Source organism: Staurois parvus, unplaced genomic scaffold (genome assembly GCF_062004578.1).
Source record: "Staurois parvus isolate SC_StPar_1 unplaced genomic scaffold, SC_StPar_1.0 ptg000761l, whole genome shotgun sequence".
Lineage (NCBI taxonomy): Eukaryota > Metazoa > Chordata > Amphibia > Anura > Ranidae > Staurois > Staurois parvus.
Genome location: NW_028318557.1, coordinates 36,552 through 52,809, shown reverse-complemented (window position 1 = coordinate 52,809; position 16,258 = coordinate 36,552). Strand labels below are relative to the sequence as shown.

Here is a 16,258-nt window from a genome sequence, read left to right as displayed (position 1 = left end):
CTCAGTTTAGTGAGAACTACAAGCCATCTGTTGCAATGGCAGATGGTACTTGTAGTCCATTCACAGGAAACTGTGAATGAATGACACGGCCTTGTGGGCGGATTCCCACACCGCTGTGTTGTTTGAATTGTGACAGTGGGTGTGTGGAGAAGAACTCCTGCCTGCTGTCAGAGAGGAGCTCTGGTGGTGGGAGGTGGGTGTATGTTACAAATATGGGTGTAACATGCTCCTAAAGCTTAACTTATCCTTTTAAATAATTTGTTTGGGTCAAGCTGGCCCAAGTGATCTATTTCCTTTTACTAAGGAATGTGTCTGCTGTCAGCACTGTATAAACCTTATGTAGTATCATCTATGTACAGTATACTGCACTGTTTTGTCAGCGTCTCGGGAGACTTCTAATAGACCACAGATCTCTCAGTAAAGAGTACCTGTCCATGTTACTGCCCATGATTTCACATGGTAACAGTTGTTTATCCCTTGTGATAGGAATGAAGTTGATAAAAAAAAATGTAAAGAGACGGTGTAAAAAAAAAAAAAAAAAAATTAAGAGAAAAAAATGTTTTAAAGGGCCCTGTTCCTCTGTGTTCACGTGCAGGGGCAAACACACCCATACATGAACAGCGATCTCACCACACATGTGAGTTATCGCCGCAAACATCAGATCGAGATAAATAATTTAGCACCAGACATCCTGTGTAAATCTAAAGTGGTAACCTGTAAAGGCTTTAAAAAATGTCCATATGGATAATTTAATGTACCATAGTTTTGCGGACATGCACAATTTTAAAGCATGACATGTCTGGTATCTATTTAGTTTGTGTAACATCTTTTATATTTTACAAAAAAATTGGGAGTTGTATTGTTTATGTGCACTAAAATTCATTAAATTGTATTTTTTCCCAAACATTTGGGTTTGAAAAACTGCTGTGCAAATACCGCATAACATAAAAAATTGCATCACCCACCATTTTATTCTCTAGGGCCTGTGCTTAAATGATATTTTACATATTATTATTATTATTATTATTACATCTATGTGAGAAATGTCAGAATAGGTCTGGTCTCACAAGAGGAATATGGAAATTTCACGGATGTGTTGGAGAGGTTGTGGAGAGGTGGGCACGTGGTATCATATGTGGTGGGAGTGTCCAGAAATACAGGTGTTCTGGCGAAAGATAGTTTATTTGATAGGGAAAATTACTAAAATCAAAATAGGATTGGATCCGGAAATATGTCTCCTCCGTATCTCAGAACTCTCAGTGAAAGCATATAAGAGTTCGGGGATATGGCATTACTTGACCGCAGCAAAAAGCCTGATACCCAGGTTCTGGAAGAAAAGAGGTGCCAACTGAGGAGGATTGGATGGGTAGAGTAAATCAGATTTCAGGGACAGAAAGATTGTACTATACGCATGAGGACAAGTTGGAGATGTATAATAAAAAATGGAAAGGCTGGGAGGAATACAGAGAAAAGGTGAAATATATGAAGAGATAATATCCCTGGAAGTGGGTTTAGAAACGGGTTTAGGAACAACAGAATAATATGGACTTAATCAGAGAAGAGAAAATGTGGAGTGGGGGAGGGAGGAGGGGAGGGGATAGGGGGATAGAGGGGGGGGGGGGTCCGGGTGGGGGGAATGGTAAGAAAAGGAAGTTAAATTATGAGGAGAAAATACGGGTTTGATAACTATTTTAATAGAAATGTTGAATTGTTTTGTATATGACTTGAAAAATTAATAAATATTTATAAAAAAAAAAAAAAAGAATAGGTCTGGTCTTAGAGTGGTTAAAAATGTGATGTGTCGATAGAAGCAGGCCCATGGACACTGTATGCACCTTTGGAGATGTGAATCTTGTATGGCTCCACCAACTGTCTCAGTTCAAGTATCAGCAAGTTGCAAGGGGAAGCATATGGTCTTTTCAGTAAACACATTTGTTTTTGCAGTGTTTACCTTTCGAAGTAATTCCGTCAGATCCTTTAAAAAGAAAAAATGAAGCGTGGGCAGCCTGTAAAAAGAAGCAGATTAGTGGCCTGTGTCAGCGGGCTTTGATAGACAAATGCAGCATGCTTGCATCAGTCTAGGATCATTCAGAACTAATTGCAGATACAATTGACCTGCTTTTGCATTCCCATAGACTTGTAGGGGGAGAAAAGCAGTTGATATGAAGAAAGGCTTGTTGACATCATCCATTATACCCACCTGGCTGATGGGTGACAACTCACTTCTTCATTTTCTTCTAAAGATACTGGCACCAATATTTGATACCTCCAGGTTTGTTGGGTAGTGTGTCCCTGTGGCATTCTGTGATCCTTGTACAGGGTATAGTAGTGATGTAGGAGCCAGCAGATTGAACCAGATGGGGACCAAGAAATAAACAGTCCTGGATTCTGCATAATCCTCAGCTGTCTCTTTTGTTTTACTACACTGAGAGATCAGCAGGAGAGGCAAGTAGCCATGACTTTTTTTTTATAGGGAACAATTGTTTGGAACATTTTTTTTTTTAAGCTATAGAATCACATTTAAAAACTGTTGAGTTATGAGATTGTCCACAAAAAAGCAATAAGCAATCATGGCAGCCACAGAGTACTACTTGAATATCAAAGAGGGGACTAGATCCCTAAAAGCTTGTCTGGGAAGATTAAAATAGAAAATATCATGGACTCTGCTCAGCTGTTTTGTTGCAAGTGCACAATACGGCTGCAATATCCTTATGCCTTAAAGCCTAACTCAAGGTTTCATTTAACTTTAAATCGTTTGCTGTAATGAAGTGTCCAGCTGTGTAAGTGCATTATGGTGTTGAGGGTCAAGCACAGGGCTCAGGGCTTAGGTATATGGGGCAAGCTTGGGTATATGGAGAGTGACCTTTTATACAAAGTACTGCCTCTGAGATGTGGAAGTTTGCCTGAAATATTAGGCGCTAGTAGTAAAATATTCTACTCCATGGCTGCTTGGTTTTAGGGATTTACCTGCTGGCATTTCTGCTGGAATAGGTGGAGGAGTGTTTGTAGGGGCCATTATACCGAATACTTGGGCTTGAGACCATGATGGCAAACTACTACTGCTACTACTACTACTTCATTAAAAAAAAAAACAGGTCCCATTGTCATGTTGTGCTTCTTGTTCTCTGGATAAGGTATACAGACCATTCTCCTAAATACTGTCCAATCTGGACAATTCCAGCAGCTCTGAAGTCCTTATGAAGGTGTCCACATACTTTTAGCCAAGTTTGTGTATAATCTAGGTGCTTGGACTTTCTATCTGCAGCATATTTTGTTTTTTTTTAGAATGACAGGGTCTCTTTAACGTAAGCCTACTGTTACCTTACTACCCCGCTGACCTTTTTGAGTTAGAATTTTGAGTCACTGACCCAGAGCAAGCATTGTAGATCAGGACTGTCATTTTGTGGGTATTTGGGGCATGTTGTGACCCTGAAAATATTAAAGCTCCTTCACACGGCCATTTAGCTGTATACGTCGGATTCCACAGCAAGAATCTGGGGATTTTTGTGGCTGGAATGATGAATGCTTGTGAATAGCAGTTCTGCTCAGCCTGTACAATTTGAAAGGCTGACAGCAGCTGTCGCTGCACACATGTAGCTGTACACTAAGCGGCTACATGTGGTTAGGAATGGGTGTCCAAGACTGGACGCATCTGATTCTTGCCACTGGAGTTTTGCGTATGCAGCTAAACAGTCATGTGCAGGAGGCCTGGGGTCATCCTAACAGCCTGGCAACTGGCATATACTGAAAGAGGGCAACCCCTTTAATTCTGTCAATTTTAATCAAGGAACTTCTATTGCTGACATAGTTCTCAGACATTTGTAGAGGCGAGAGAGTGCGAATAGTGTGGAAATGGTTAGCAGCTCTGTCAGATTTTATAGCGCTTAGATTCACCATTGAAGACTTCCCTAGTTTTTCTACCCCAATTATAGTGGTCACCAAGACTGCACGTGAATAAACTCACACGGGGATACATACAAATATAAAAATGCTTGATTAGTTAAAACCCCTGTAGGGTGTTTCCCGTTGTCTCCATCCCTTCTGAAGAGATTCTCCCTCCTCCAACACACACTTCTATACAGTTCCCTCTGCCTAGCAGACAGCAGTGAAAACCCAGCAGAGTTTCTAATAATTTCCCTTTCTGTCTAGAACAGGGGTGTGCAAACGTTCTAAACAAAGGGCCTGTTCACTGTTCTTCAGACTTTAGGGGGGCTGGACAGAATGGTACACAAGTGGGGGTAGAAAATATCCCAGCATCGGTGAAGTAAACAGTGCCCCTGGCTTGGTGGGCAGTAGAAATCAAAGGGGGAATAGTGCCCCGTTGTTGGTGTCGGAGGGGGGAATAGTGCCCCGTTGTTGGTGTCGGAGGGGGGAATAGTGCCCCGTTGTTGGTGTCGGAGGGGGGAATAGTGCCCCATCGTTGGTGTCGGAGGGGGGAATAGTGCCCCATCGGTGGTGTCAGAGGGGGGAATAGTGCCCCATCGGTGGTGTCGGAGGGGGGAATAGTGCCCCATCGTTGGTGTCGGAGGGGGGAATAGTGCCCCATCGGTGGTGTCGGAGGGGGGAATAGTGCCCCATCGGTGGTGTCGGAGGGGGGAATAGTGCCCCATCGGTGGTGTCGGAGGGGGGAATAGTGCCCCATCGGTGGTGTCGGAGGGGGGAATAGTGCCCCATCGGTGGTGTCGGAGGGGGGAATAGTGCCCCATCGGTGGTGTCGGAGGGGGGAATAGTGCCCCATCGGTGGTGTCGGAGGGGGGAATAGTGCCCCATCGGTGGTGTCGGAGGGGGGAATAGTGCCCCATCGGTGGTGTCGGAGGGGGGAATAGTGCCCCATCGGTGGTGTCGGAGGGGGGAATAGTGCCCCATCGGTGGTGTCGGAGGGGGGAATAGTGCCCCATCGGTGGTGTCGGAGGGGGGAATAGTGCCCCATCGGTGGTGTCGGAGGGGGGAATAGTGCCCCATCGGTGGTGTCGGAGGGGGGAATAGTGCCTCATTTCAGTGGAAGGACACTACCTCGAGCTGGATAACAAAAAGCAAAAGGCCCTACATCTGACCCATGGGCCACTGTTTGGAAATCACTGCTCTAGAACAAAAGTTTTAGATATACTTCCAATTTAATGAGGACCATCATGAAATAAAGTCACTGATAGTTTGTGTCTCAAATTGGCTTCCCCTTTATAGAGTGGACCACCACACTTGAGCGATCACTACCTCTATACATTCTTTGACCATTCTTCTGGACTCATGTCAGTGAAAGGGATCCTTTCTTTCCCTTTGTTTCTTTTCAATATACTTAACAGACTTTTGTGTTTTATAAGTGTACATTTCACTTGTAAATGATATGCTGCTCTGTTCTCTATCAGCAGTGTGAATGCACAAGACATATGGCTGGCACACAAGACCACATTGTCCTGAAATAACTATGCATGTGGTCTATAGGTTAGAATACACTCTTTCAAAATGAAAACTGATTAGTACAACTAGTCTTTGATTGGAGTATTGGGTTTCGTGTGGTAACTACCAGAAAGAAACTGGAAGTTGTGTTAATGAGCACTTGGTAGAGGTCAGATCCCAAATATGTTGAATAATATAGATGCATCTCTGGTCGTAAGTGAGAGGGGGATGGGGTGTTGAATGTTTGATTGTTGGATCTTTAGAACAGGGGTCTCCAAATTTTCTAAACAGAGGGCCAGTTTATTGTCCTTCAGACTTTAGCGGGGCTGGACTGTGGCCAGTGAAAGTAGAAAATACCCCAGCGTCAGTGGGAGCAACAATTCCTCAGGCTTGGGAGTAATAAAATTACATAACAGTAGTCAGTGGGAAGAGGTATAGTACCCCCTAATCGATATTAGAAATAGCACCCTATCGATGGTGTCTGGGAGGACTATTGCACCATCATTGGTGTCAGTTGGAGGAACAGTGCCCCATCATTGGTGTCTGTTGGAGGAATAGTGCCCCATCATTGGTGTCAGTTGGAGGAACAGTGCCCCATCATTGGTGTCAGTTGGAGGAACAGTGCCCCATCATTGGTGTCAGTTGGAGGAACAGTGCCCCATCATTGGTGTCAGTTGGAGGAACAGTGCCCCATCATTGGTGTCAGTTGGAGGAACAGTGCCCCATCATTGGTGTCAGTTGGAGGAACAGTGCCCCATCATTGGTGTCAGTTGGAGGAACAGTGCCCCATCATTGGTGTCAGTTGGAGGAACAGTGCCCCATCATTGGTGTCAGTTGGAGGAACAGTGCCCCATCATTGGTGTCAGTTGGAGGAACAGTGCCCCATCATTGGTGTCAGTTGGAGGAACAGTGCCCCATCGTTGGTGTCAGTTGGAGGAACAGTGCCCCATCGTTGGTGTCAGTTGGAGGAACAGTGCCCCATCGTTGGTGTCAGTTGGAGGAACAGTGCCCCATCGTTGGTGTCAGTTGGAGGAACAGTGCCCCATCGTTGGTGTCAGTTGGAGGAACAGTGCCCCATCGTTGGTGTCAGTTGGAGGAACAGTGCCCCATCGTTGGTGTCAGTTGGAGGAACAGTGCCCCATCGTTGGTGTCAGTTGGAGGAACAGTGCCCCATCGTTGGTGTCAGTTGGAGGAACAGTGCCCCATCGTTGGTGTCAGTTGGAGGAACAGTGCCCCATCGTTGGTGTCTGTGAGAGGAATAGTGCCCCATCATTGGTATCAGTGGGAGGAATAGTGCCCCATCATTGGTGTCTGTTGGAGGAACAGTGCCCCATCATTGGTATCCGTGAGAGGAACTGTGCCCTATCATTAGTGTCAATCAGAGAATTTGTTCCCCACTGTTGGTTGTCAGTGGAAATGGGAGAATTATATGCCACTGTTGGTGTCAGTGGAAGGAATGGTGCCTCATTGTTGGTGTCAGTGGGAGAAATTGTGCTTTGTATCATTGGGAGGAATGGTGCTCCAAGGGTCGGATAAAGGGCAGCATATGGCCTGTGGGCCACAGTTTTGGAGATTGCTGCTTTAGAACAAGTAACCCTGTTGTAAAAGAAATACAGGGGTGCCGTTACTGGCTAAAAGCCCTGAACAATTACATTGGCTTCCCCAAAAGCATTTTAAATAGGGATGCATCGAAATTTTGGCCACCGAAACATATCTGCCGAAGATAGCCCTATAGGCATTTTGCAGATAGGAAACGTTTAGCTGATACAGGGGACTGTGTGTACTGCAGATGAGAGGAGGGGGCAGCTGAGGAAGGCAGGAGAGGAGGATTGTATACAATGACTAGCTGTCACTGAGGGGTTTATTTACTAAAGCTGGAGAGTGCAAAATCAGGCTCACATCTGTATAGAAACCAATCAACTAACTTCAGCTTGTTCAATGAAGCTTTGGCAATAAAACCTGGAAGCTGATTGGTTTCTATGGAGAAGCAAGTCTGATTTTGCGCTCTCCTGCTTTAGTAAATAAACCCCTATATGTCAGTTCTGGCTTTTAAATGTAATTACTGGCTTTTTTTTTTTCCTTTACTATAACTCACAAAATGAGCTTTCACTTTCCCCTACAGCTCAAAGAAACAAAGTTTCCTTTTAGTTTCCTTCCCGAGGGAAAGTGAAAGCTAATTCTGTGAGCTGTAGTGAAGAGAAAAAAAAAGCCGGCACCGAATTATAGTGACGGCCAGTGAGGGAACCTCTCTGTATACACTGCTCCCTCACTGCATACACTGCTCCTCTTCTGCCCCCTCCTTGCACACACTGCCCCCCCTCCTACAAAGAGGACCTGTCACTCATAATATATCACATAGGGGACTATTGGTCCCCTATGTGATGGCAATATTTATTTTTATTTTATTTTTATTTCAGGTACTTATATAGCGCCGTCAATTTACGCAGCACTTTACATATATATTGTACGTTCACATCAGTCCCTAACCCTCAAGGGGTGTACCATCTAAGGTCCCTAACTTACATTCATACATACACATACTAGGGACAATTTAGACAGGAGCCAATTCACCTACCAGCATGTCTTTGGAGTCTGGGAGGAAACCGGAGTACCCGGAGGAAACCCACGCAGACACAGGGAGAACATGCAAACTCCAGGCAGGTGGTGCAATAAAATCATAAGTTAAAAGAAAGAGAAATAAAAATATACATGAAAGTAGAAAACAATACAAAAACAAATTGAAGCCTCCCCACATACGCAGACATTTTGGTTCGGTTTTTGGCCACATGCATTCTGAATTTTCGGTATCTATTTCGGCAGCAGAATTTCGGTGCACCACTGATTTTAAATATACTTTTAGTTACTTTACAGGTTACCTTTTTAATGAAGCACACAGCTGTAAGAAGCACAAGGCTCAGACTTAATGTGGAGCTCCAGTCAAAATGTAAAAAAATAAAGGTCAGCAGCCAAAGAAACTGTAGCTGCTGACTTTTAAAAAACCGACTCTCACCTGTCCCTCAATCCAGCGATGTCCTCACCACAGCTGGTTTCACTAACTGTTCTCTCTCCCTGGTGCCAGCATCTCAAGTGTGGGCACCTGCCTGTGACAGCTTGCGTCTTCACAGCCGGGTGCCCACTGCGCATGTGCAAGTAGCGCTACTCCTTGTGAATGGTCCTGTAATCTTCTGGGACCGGTCACATGTCCCAAAAGACTATGGGCAGGACAACTTCTACTTCCGACCACCTAGGCAATCGCAGCAGAAGTGGAAATCTGGTACCTGTCAAAATGGGGTACTTTATACAAGTAGAAAGTCGTACCACCATTGAGACGTAGAAGCGTGCCAAAAGGCGCTAGTTGTAAAATATGCCACTCCATGACTTGTTGGCTACTGTAGTCTTTATCTGTTTGCTTGTTTGGGTTCAGTGGCATAAAGTATTGATGGAAGCTTGTCAGCTTGACAGTCAGGCAATTGGCATTTTCAGAAGGAGAGATCAGAAGTGGCAGACTCCTTGTTTCTCTCATGAGGGTTTTACTGTAAGGTCTCTAGCTATCAGCCTGTCTTTTAACAGCCTGATTCATATTAAAAGAGCAGTGTTCCAGGTCTCTGGACAGGAACATACAAAGGAAAAATTAAGGTCCGTCCACACCAGTGCCATTGATTTTGAATGCCAGCTCTGCAGTCTAAGGCTGGCCATAGATGAGTAGAAAATCATTTGAAAATTTGTGCGTATTGATCAATAATGATCTTCTGAATGAGTGTGTCATAACACCATGGTCAATATGACTTTTTTCCCCCATTTGTAGACATATTGTCATTCATGCACAACATAAGGATTTTTTGTCAGTTACAGGGTAAACGCTTGTGACTACATTTATTGTGTTATTCTTGATCGATTCCGCTACTCATGTTTTGAAAACTGTTTGCTTATTCTAAAACAAATTCCAACATAATAATTTTTTTGTTTGTGTTTTTTTTTTTTTTTGTCATAGATCTTTGCATTTTGAGAATTGATATGAGTCCGTTAGAATTTAGAAAGTCGAATGATTGGGCATTTCAAATGAAATTTTGAGCGATTTTATTTATGGCCAGCTTAACCCAACACGTGGCGCATTGCGGTCTGATGAAAGTCTAAACTACTACTACTTGTTCTCTTCATTTTAAAAGGAGGAGACTGTAGGAGGATGAATATGCAATCTAGTGAATGGAAGCTTTCATCCCACTTTCATATCATTAGAACTTGAAAGGATAAGTTCACCTCTGGGAACATGTTGCATGTTTCACCTGTTTTTAAGGTGTAACATGTTACATGTGCCCAATGCTGCAGCCGCTGCCTGATTCCCCCCTCCCTCCCTGTGACAGCAGTACAGAGAGAAGTTCCTGATACTAGCTGTCAGTTTTTTTTAAAACAGCGCAGCCATGCTGGTCTCTGCCCACAAGGCCACATCATTCTTTTACCGAGTTCTGTGAATGACTACATGTCCTGACAGCTTTTTCTGCTGTCGGCTTGTAGTTCTCAATGAACTACCACGGTGCTTTTGAATCCTTTGGTAAGTCATTTAGTCTTCCTGTCAGACTGTACCTACATGCCCATATGGAATGTACCGGCAAGCAGATACAGTACACTTGACAGTTTTTAGGAGTCCTGCATGTGAATGTACGTTTTTTTTTTTTTTTTTTTTTTTTTACATGCCAAAAAAGGTCATTTATGATTTCTTTATTTTTTATTTGAAGTTATCCTTTAATGTTTGTGATCTGCTCTTAACAGGTGCTGGAAGGGATATAGTCTGTATTTTTGTGCATGGCTTCAACAGCCAATAAGTTGCCATAGTAAGCACACACTATAGATGTCATACAATTTATAATATGCCATTCATTTTCATGTTAGGAGAACTTTTGCATCTCCTTTTTGTTTTATCATGTACAATCTGAATAACCAATGAAGGACCATGTACAAAGTATCGTCACTGTGAATTTTTCTGGTGCTGCATGACAGGTCTTTAAAAAGTTTGCTTTTGTCTTCATTCAGCGATTCTATAAAGAGTTCTCTGTAAAACTGTGCCTAATCAGTTTTCAACTTTATTTACCTTGTAGAATATTTGTGGAGTATTTGGTGTCTATTACAGAAGCAGACTAAGCTGTAAGGGTGGCCTTAATAATAACTTTGGGTGCTGACACCTGTAGGTTCCCGCGAGGTATCGTTTCGAGTACCCCAGAATCCTTGAACTAGCAAAAGATTGTAATGACTACAGAGACACAATTTTGTCTAGATTCTTTTCTGACAAGCGGTGTATATTTGCTTTTGGCATCAGTTAACACCTAAAAGAAAAAAATGAAAAAATTACATACTGTACATGCAATTGTCTTTAAAGTAGAACTCTAGGAACTGCTAATAAAAAATACATTTCCCCTCCCCAGCTGACCAAGAATATACTGCTTGGTTTTCTAGTAGATGAGACATTGATTTGCAGACCTTGCAGAAGAATGCATTGTCAGCTGATTAGATCAGGAGCCCCATCTACCTTTCTAAATGGCTATATATGGGCCCTGTTCACATTTGCGATTTGGGCCATGTGCAATTACATGTGGCAACCCCAGCAGAGGTTCCTGGCAATTAGCTGCGGGAGGAAGCCCATTGAAAGCAATGGGAGATTGACAGCTCTTGCAGCTAATTGTGACCGATTGCATGTTCAAGCAACAATTACCCATGAATGATCATCCCTGGGTGCTGTCAAGGACTGATCATTTGCAGGTAATCGCTGCTAGGTGTTATCGGCCTCAATTCGCTGCTGGAGCTGTCAGCCTCCTATTGCTTTCAGTGGGGCCTTCTCCCTCAGCTAATTGCCAGGAATGCCCAGTGGTGTTCCCACATGTAATCGCTCATAGCCCTTTTCGCAAGTGTGAATGGGGCCTAATAGTACTAATATGTATCTGTTGGGAACAAAATTAGAATGAATATTTGCTTAACCCTATGACTTAACACAAAGGAACATATCTATAAAGCAGTGTAGCTGACATTCAATACACATTCTCTGCTGGAGAATCTTCTAGGTCTGTGTTTTTAAATGAGTGATTCTCTCCCAGGGTATGTTTGGTGAAAGTCAGATTCACTGATTTAAAAATAGACTGCAAAGATCTAACCCTTAAAGTTAACCTTCTATATGACAACCCTAATCCTAATCCCTGAAGTACTGGATTTACCAAATCTGTGCTGCTAAACCTATGTCTTCCAAACAAGACGGCCCTGAAGATTAGGCAGTGAATCCATCTGTTTGAGAAACTGCATGTTATAGCTTATAGTAGTATTATTTTGCCTGTTTTGAATATTGATGTTTTAGATTTTTGACTACATATTCAAATCTTTTTCTAGGTTTATCGCTAGACCATGTGCGCTTCGACTGGGTCTTCAAGGGAATGGGCCACGCAGAGCACAACCAAATTCCATCCTAGAAAAAGTCTTTACCTCCATCACAAAGGTGTGTGTCTGCAGCTAGAGATCTGCTGTTTCTACACTGGGAAGGGTTCTTGTGTATGTTATTTATTTTATATATATATATATATATATATATATATATATATATATATATATATATATATATATATATATATATATATATATATATATATATATATATAGTGTTGGGGTAAGACTTATCCTAGGTGGTGCCAACCTTACAGCAGTACACAACTCACAGTAGCACACAGCAGTGAATGGAAATGTTGGCACTGATAAGAGACAAGTTGTATCTATTAAATTGTGATAATGTTACAGAATGACATGCTCAGTAATTATATGCCAGTGCACATAGAAAATATTGTATTTTAAAGGCCTAGTCCACCTTTGCAAAATTGTAATAGTTCCACCCACATTAATACAAAAATGTCACATTTATTAAGTGTTTGCATTCAAGGCTACAGAGCATTGGAGCCGCGACCAGTGCGTAGTTGGCGGAAATGCATCGGTCCTTGCACTGTTTATTACCACTTACAGACCTTTTGTTATGGGTTTGGAGGAACTAAACAGTGGACTACAAGTGTGATGGTGTCACTGTACTTGTGCTCCAGTGTGCTCTATTAGTTCCTCTGCTGTGGTGGCAGATCCTGTGATTAGAAGATGCAGCTGTGCGGGTAGACACAGCCACATTAAATTCAAATTGCAACAGATGTCTGCAGGGAGAAAACATCCCACAGATCACGTAAGAAAAGGGGCAGTTTGAGGGTGGGGTGCTGGAGAATGTGACCATGTTACATATTAAAGTGATATTAAAGGCATGTTTTGTTATTTTAAAAAAAAAAGGTCATACTTACCTGCTCCTGTGCAAAGGTTTTTGCACAGAGCAGCCCGATCTCCTACTTCTGCGATCCCTCGCCGGTGCTCCAGGCTCCTCCACCCTGCTGAGCGCTCTCAGAGCAAGCTGCTTTCTCCTAAGTCTGCTCTGTACGGCTATAAAACACACACTGTGTGGCTTAGCTCCACCCCCCGTTCCACCCTCACTGGCTGTAATTGACAGCCGTGGGAGCTAATGGCTCCTGCTGCTGTGTCTCAGCCAATGAGAAGAGAGTGAGCCGAGAGAGCTGCTGCTCTAGTGCACATTGCTGGATTGAGATTGGGCTCAGGTAAGTGTAAGGGGGCTGGGGGGGGGGAGCAGCAGCGGACTGAAGGTTTTTTTTACTTTTTATGCAGAGAATGTATTAAGGTTAAAAAAAACTTCAGTCTTTAAAACCACTTTAAGCTGGTCATGCATGTATTGAAATTCAGCCGAGGCTTCTGTGCACAGTGCTGGATCGAGATTGGGCTCAGGTAAGTATTGGGGGGTAGCATGGGCTGTGGGGGGAGCAGCACACAGAAGGTTTTTTACCTTCATGCGTAGAATGCTTTGAGAGCAGATTCACAGATGTGCAGTGTGGATTGAAGCTCAGGCTTCACAGCTAATTGACACAGAAGTGGTTCAGTGGTTCATGTCAGGTTTACATCAGGTTCCCATAGAAGTCAATAGCCTGTAATCTGCACCTGAACTGGACCGCACTGCTCAGAAATCGTACAGGACTCTTTTCAGTCTGCGCTGCCAGTGCACTGGACATACTATGTGAACAGGCACTATAGGTAGCAATGTTATCTGACATGTCATGCAGATTGCATGCGGTTCAAACTGCATCCAATCTGCACATATGCAAACTAGCACTGAATGTGAAAGGAAAAAAATCCTTCAACTTTTAAAACCACTTTAAGCCCTAAGGCCCAAATTCTGCCCGCCATTCCAAAACAACTCGCTCCACACCTGTTGAGGTGCTGTTCATTTTCAGTTGCACCAAAACGTGGTACAGTTCTACCTGGATTGTCTTGCGATAAATCGCTGCACACATTATCATTATTTCAGGCGACAAGCTTTACGGCGGTGCAGTTTGCTGTGGTGTATCGCGCCAGACCACACAGTGTTTTGGAGCTATTGAGAGAGTACCTGAACAGGCATGGTGTGCTTTGTCATTTGTGCATAGCTTTTTGGGATTGCGAACGCTCAAATGTGAACTGGATGTAAAATTATTCTTAAAATGGTTATAACATCAAGCATGGTCACCAAAGTCAACTATGCCCTTAACAAACTGTTACTCAAGCTGATTTTAGAAACGCTTTACCCAAAACTGGTGTTGGATTTTGTATGATTGACAGCAGGTTGAACTGCTCCTCTCTGCAGGACTCCCAAGTAGGGAGATTTCCCCAGTAGAATTTCCAGTTCCATCCCACCGACACAACTGTAGGATCAGAAAATGCTTCATGTAACATGAAAAAACAATAACTGGAGACTCTAGAGCATGTTGCATGTTTATTATGGCCTTGATCAAAAGTCCTACAGGCAGGACTTTTGGTGCACTTTCAGAAAACACAGCAAAACCGTCCGATGCAATAGAAGTAAATGATCCTAAAGCATGTGTTTTTGCTATCCCTAATGGGACAGCACATGGGGGAAGGTTTACTAAAACTGATACACACAGGTTCTAGTGGAGCTGTGCATAATAACCAATCACCTTCTAGGTTTTAGGACCAATTCACACTGACATGCGCTAAAATGTTAAGGCCTAGTTCACACTAGATGCAGTTCAGTGTGCTTTTTTTCTGTATCAAAAATGCATGCACAGTGTTTTTTTCATGTATTCCAATTGCCCTGGTTCACACTAGTGCAGTCAGTTCCAGTCAGATTCCGGTGCAGAAAAAAAATATTAGAACATGCTGCATTTTTTTCTGCACAGAACCATACTGGAACATGGCAAACCGCACCAAAACTGCACTTGAACTCCGTGTGGTGTGAACTGTAAGTAAAAATGTATCCGGAATGCATCTGGAGTGCATTTTTGTATTGTGAACTGCCCCTAAGAAAATGAATGTACATTTCTATCCATTTTAGTCACGTTCTGACATCCGTTGACATGCATTTTAGCGTGCGTTAAAGCATATGACCTTTTTTGACACAAAGTTCTGGTGTGGATAGGACACATTGGAAATTGTTTTTCAGATGTCCTTTCGTTGATCTGCGCTAAAACGCAGATCATTGCACTGGTGTGATTTGGCCTTTAGTAAATCTCCCTCATAGTGAAAGCATATCATGCTATTATTATTAAATAGGTATTTACAATGTGTACACCCTGTGGCTGTTGTGTAGCTCATGTTGCAGGTTTAAGAAGCTGCAGTATATGAAACTGAAATCATCGGAATGATCATAAAGACTCTAGACTGATCTGAGAGTGGCTTTCATCCCGTCAGTCATGTGGGGGACTGACTTCCAAGAAATACCAGCAACTGACTGCTGGAATCACATGTTTATTTGTAGGGCTTTACCAGATCTTTGGGACACAGTAGAAAAGGAAACACACTTTTCACTATGTGTTCTTTTCAGCCAGCTGGTAGAGTTGGATAGGTAAAGTAGTATTCAATCCAAAAGCAAATTTTTTTTAATTTTTTTTATTTTGCAGCTTATTAATTCTTCGATGTGATGGCTGCATTACTTTTTTTTAGGTTTTCTTCTGGTTGTCCAGCCAGTCTGTTAATTTTCAAATATATTAGACTGAAAGTATATCTCATCTCTAATATGCAATACAAAAAGAAACAAAACCTAATGGGACTTTACTGATACATTAAGCAGACAACCTCATGTTGTACATTAAACATAAAGAAATAAGTGAGCGCTTTTTTTTAGAAATTAAAGCAGCTAGGCACACAGGATAACCAACAAAAAAATCCTCACAAGAAAATATATATAAAAGTGCAGCACTAAAAAAGTTATCATACATATATGAAAAACACAATGATTAAATGTGAATAAAAATAGTCCCAGCAAAGGTGACTTGGAGTAAAAGTGCACACTAACCAGATGTGCCCATTAAAAGTGCAATATAGAGATCATAAGGCTCATGGGGTAATCATCAGAGTAGAAATGGTGTTCTCTTGGTCAGAGAGGGTCCCCGGGTGGTGCAGAGCTGGGCAGGAAGAGAGACTCCTTGATAACCGAGAACAGAACGATGATCCGCCTGAAGAAAACGACTCCTCCACTGGGCAAAAAAACGTATCTGGAAAAAGGTTGCTCCCTGGATTTGAGTCCCTGTAAGGCAGGGCTCAGACTTGGGGAGGTAGAAGCAGCACAAGAATCTGGTCAGTTCCTGTGCTATAATTTCCTTTTACAGGATATTTCAGGAGATGCATAGAGCCCCAGTCTGTAGTAAGGACCGCAGTATACAGAGGAGCCTTGACAATGGCACTGCAGTTTACACATATATTTGGAAATGTGTGCAAACTAAACCCTGCTTTCAATGTGAATTGTTAAACAGGGTCAGTTTGGATTTTCTTTGCAAGGTGACTGGTTCTGTTCTTGGCC

At 42.8% G+C, this 16,258-nt stretch overlaps 1 protein-coding gene across 1 annotated transcript in view; it reads left to right on the top strand.

Annotated features, from left to right (window-relative positions):
* LOC149444926 (ceramide synthase 6-like) overlaps positions 1–16,258 on the top strand; it is a 61,098-nt gene that overhangs the window by 24,171 nt on the left and 20,669 nt on the right. The window contains exon 2 of the mRNA XM_089654393.1: positions 11,764–11,869. Within this exon, the coding sequence (XP_089510519.1) occupies positions 11,764–11,869 (106 nt within the window). The remainder of the gene's footprint in view (positions 1–11,763; positions 11,870–16,258) is intronic.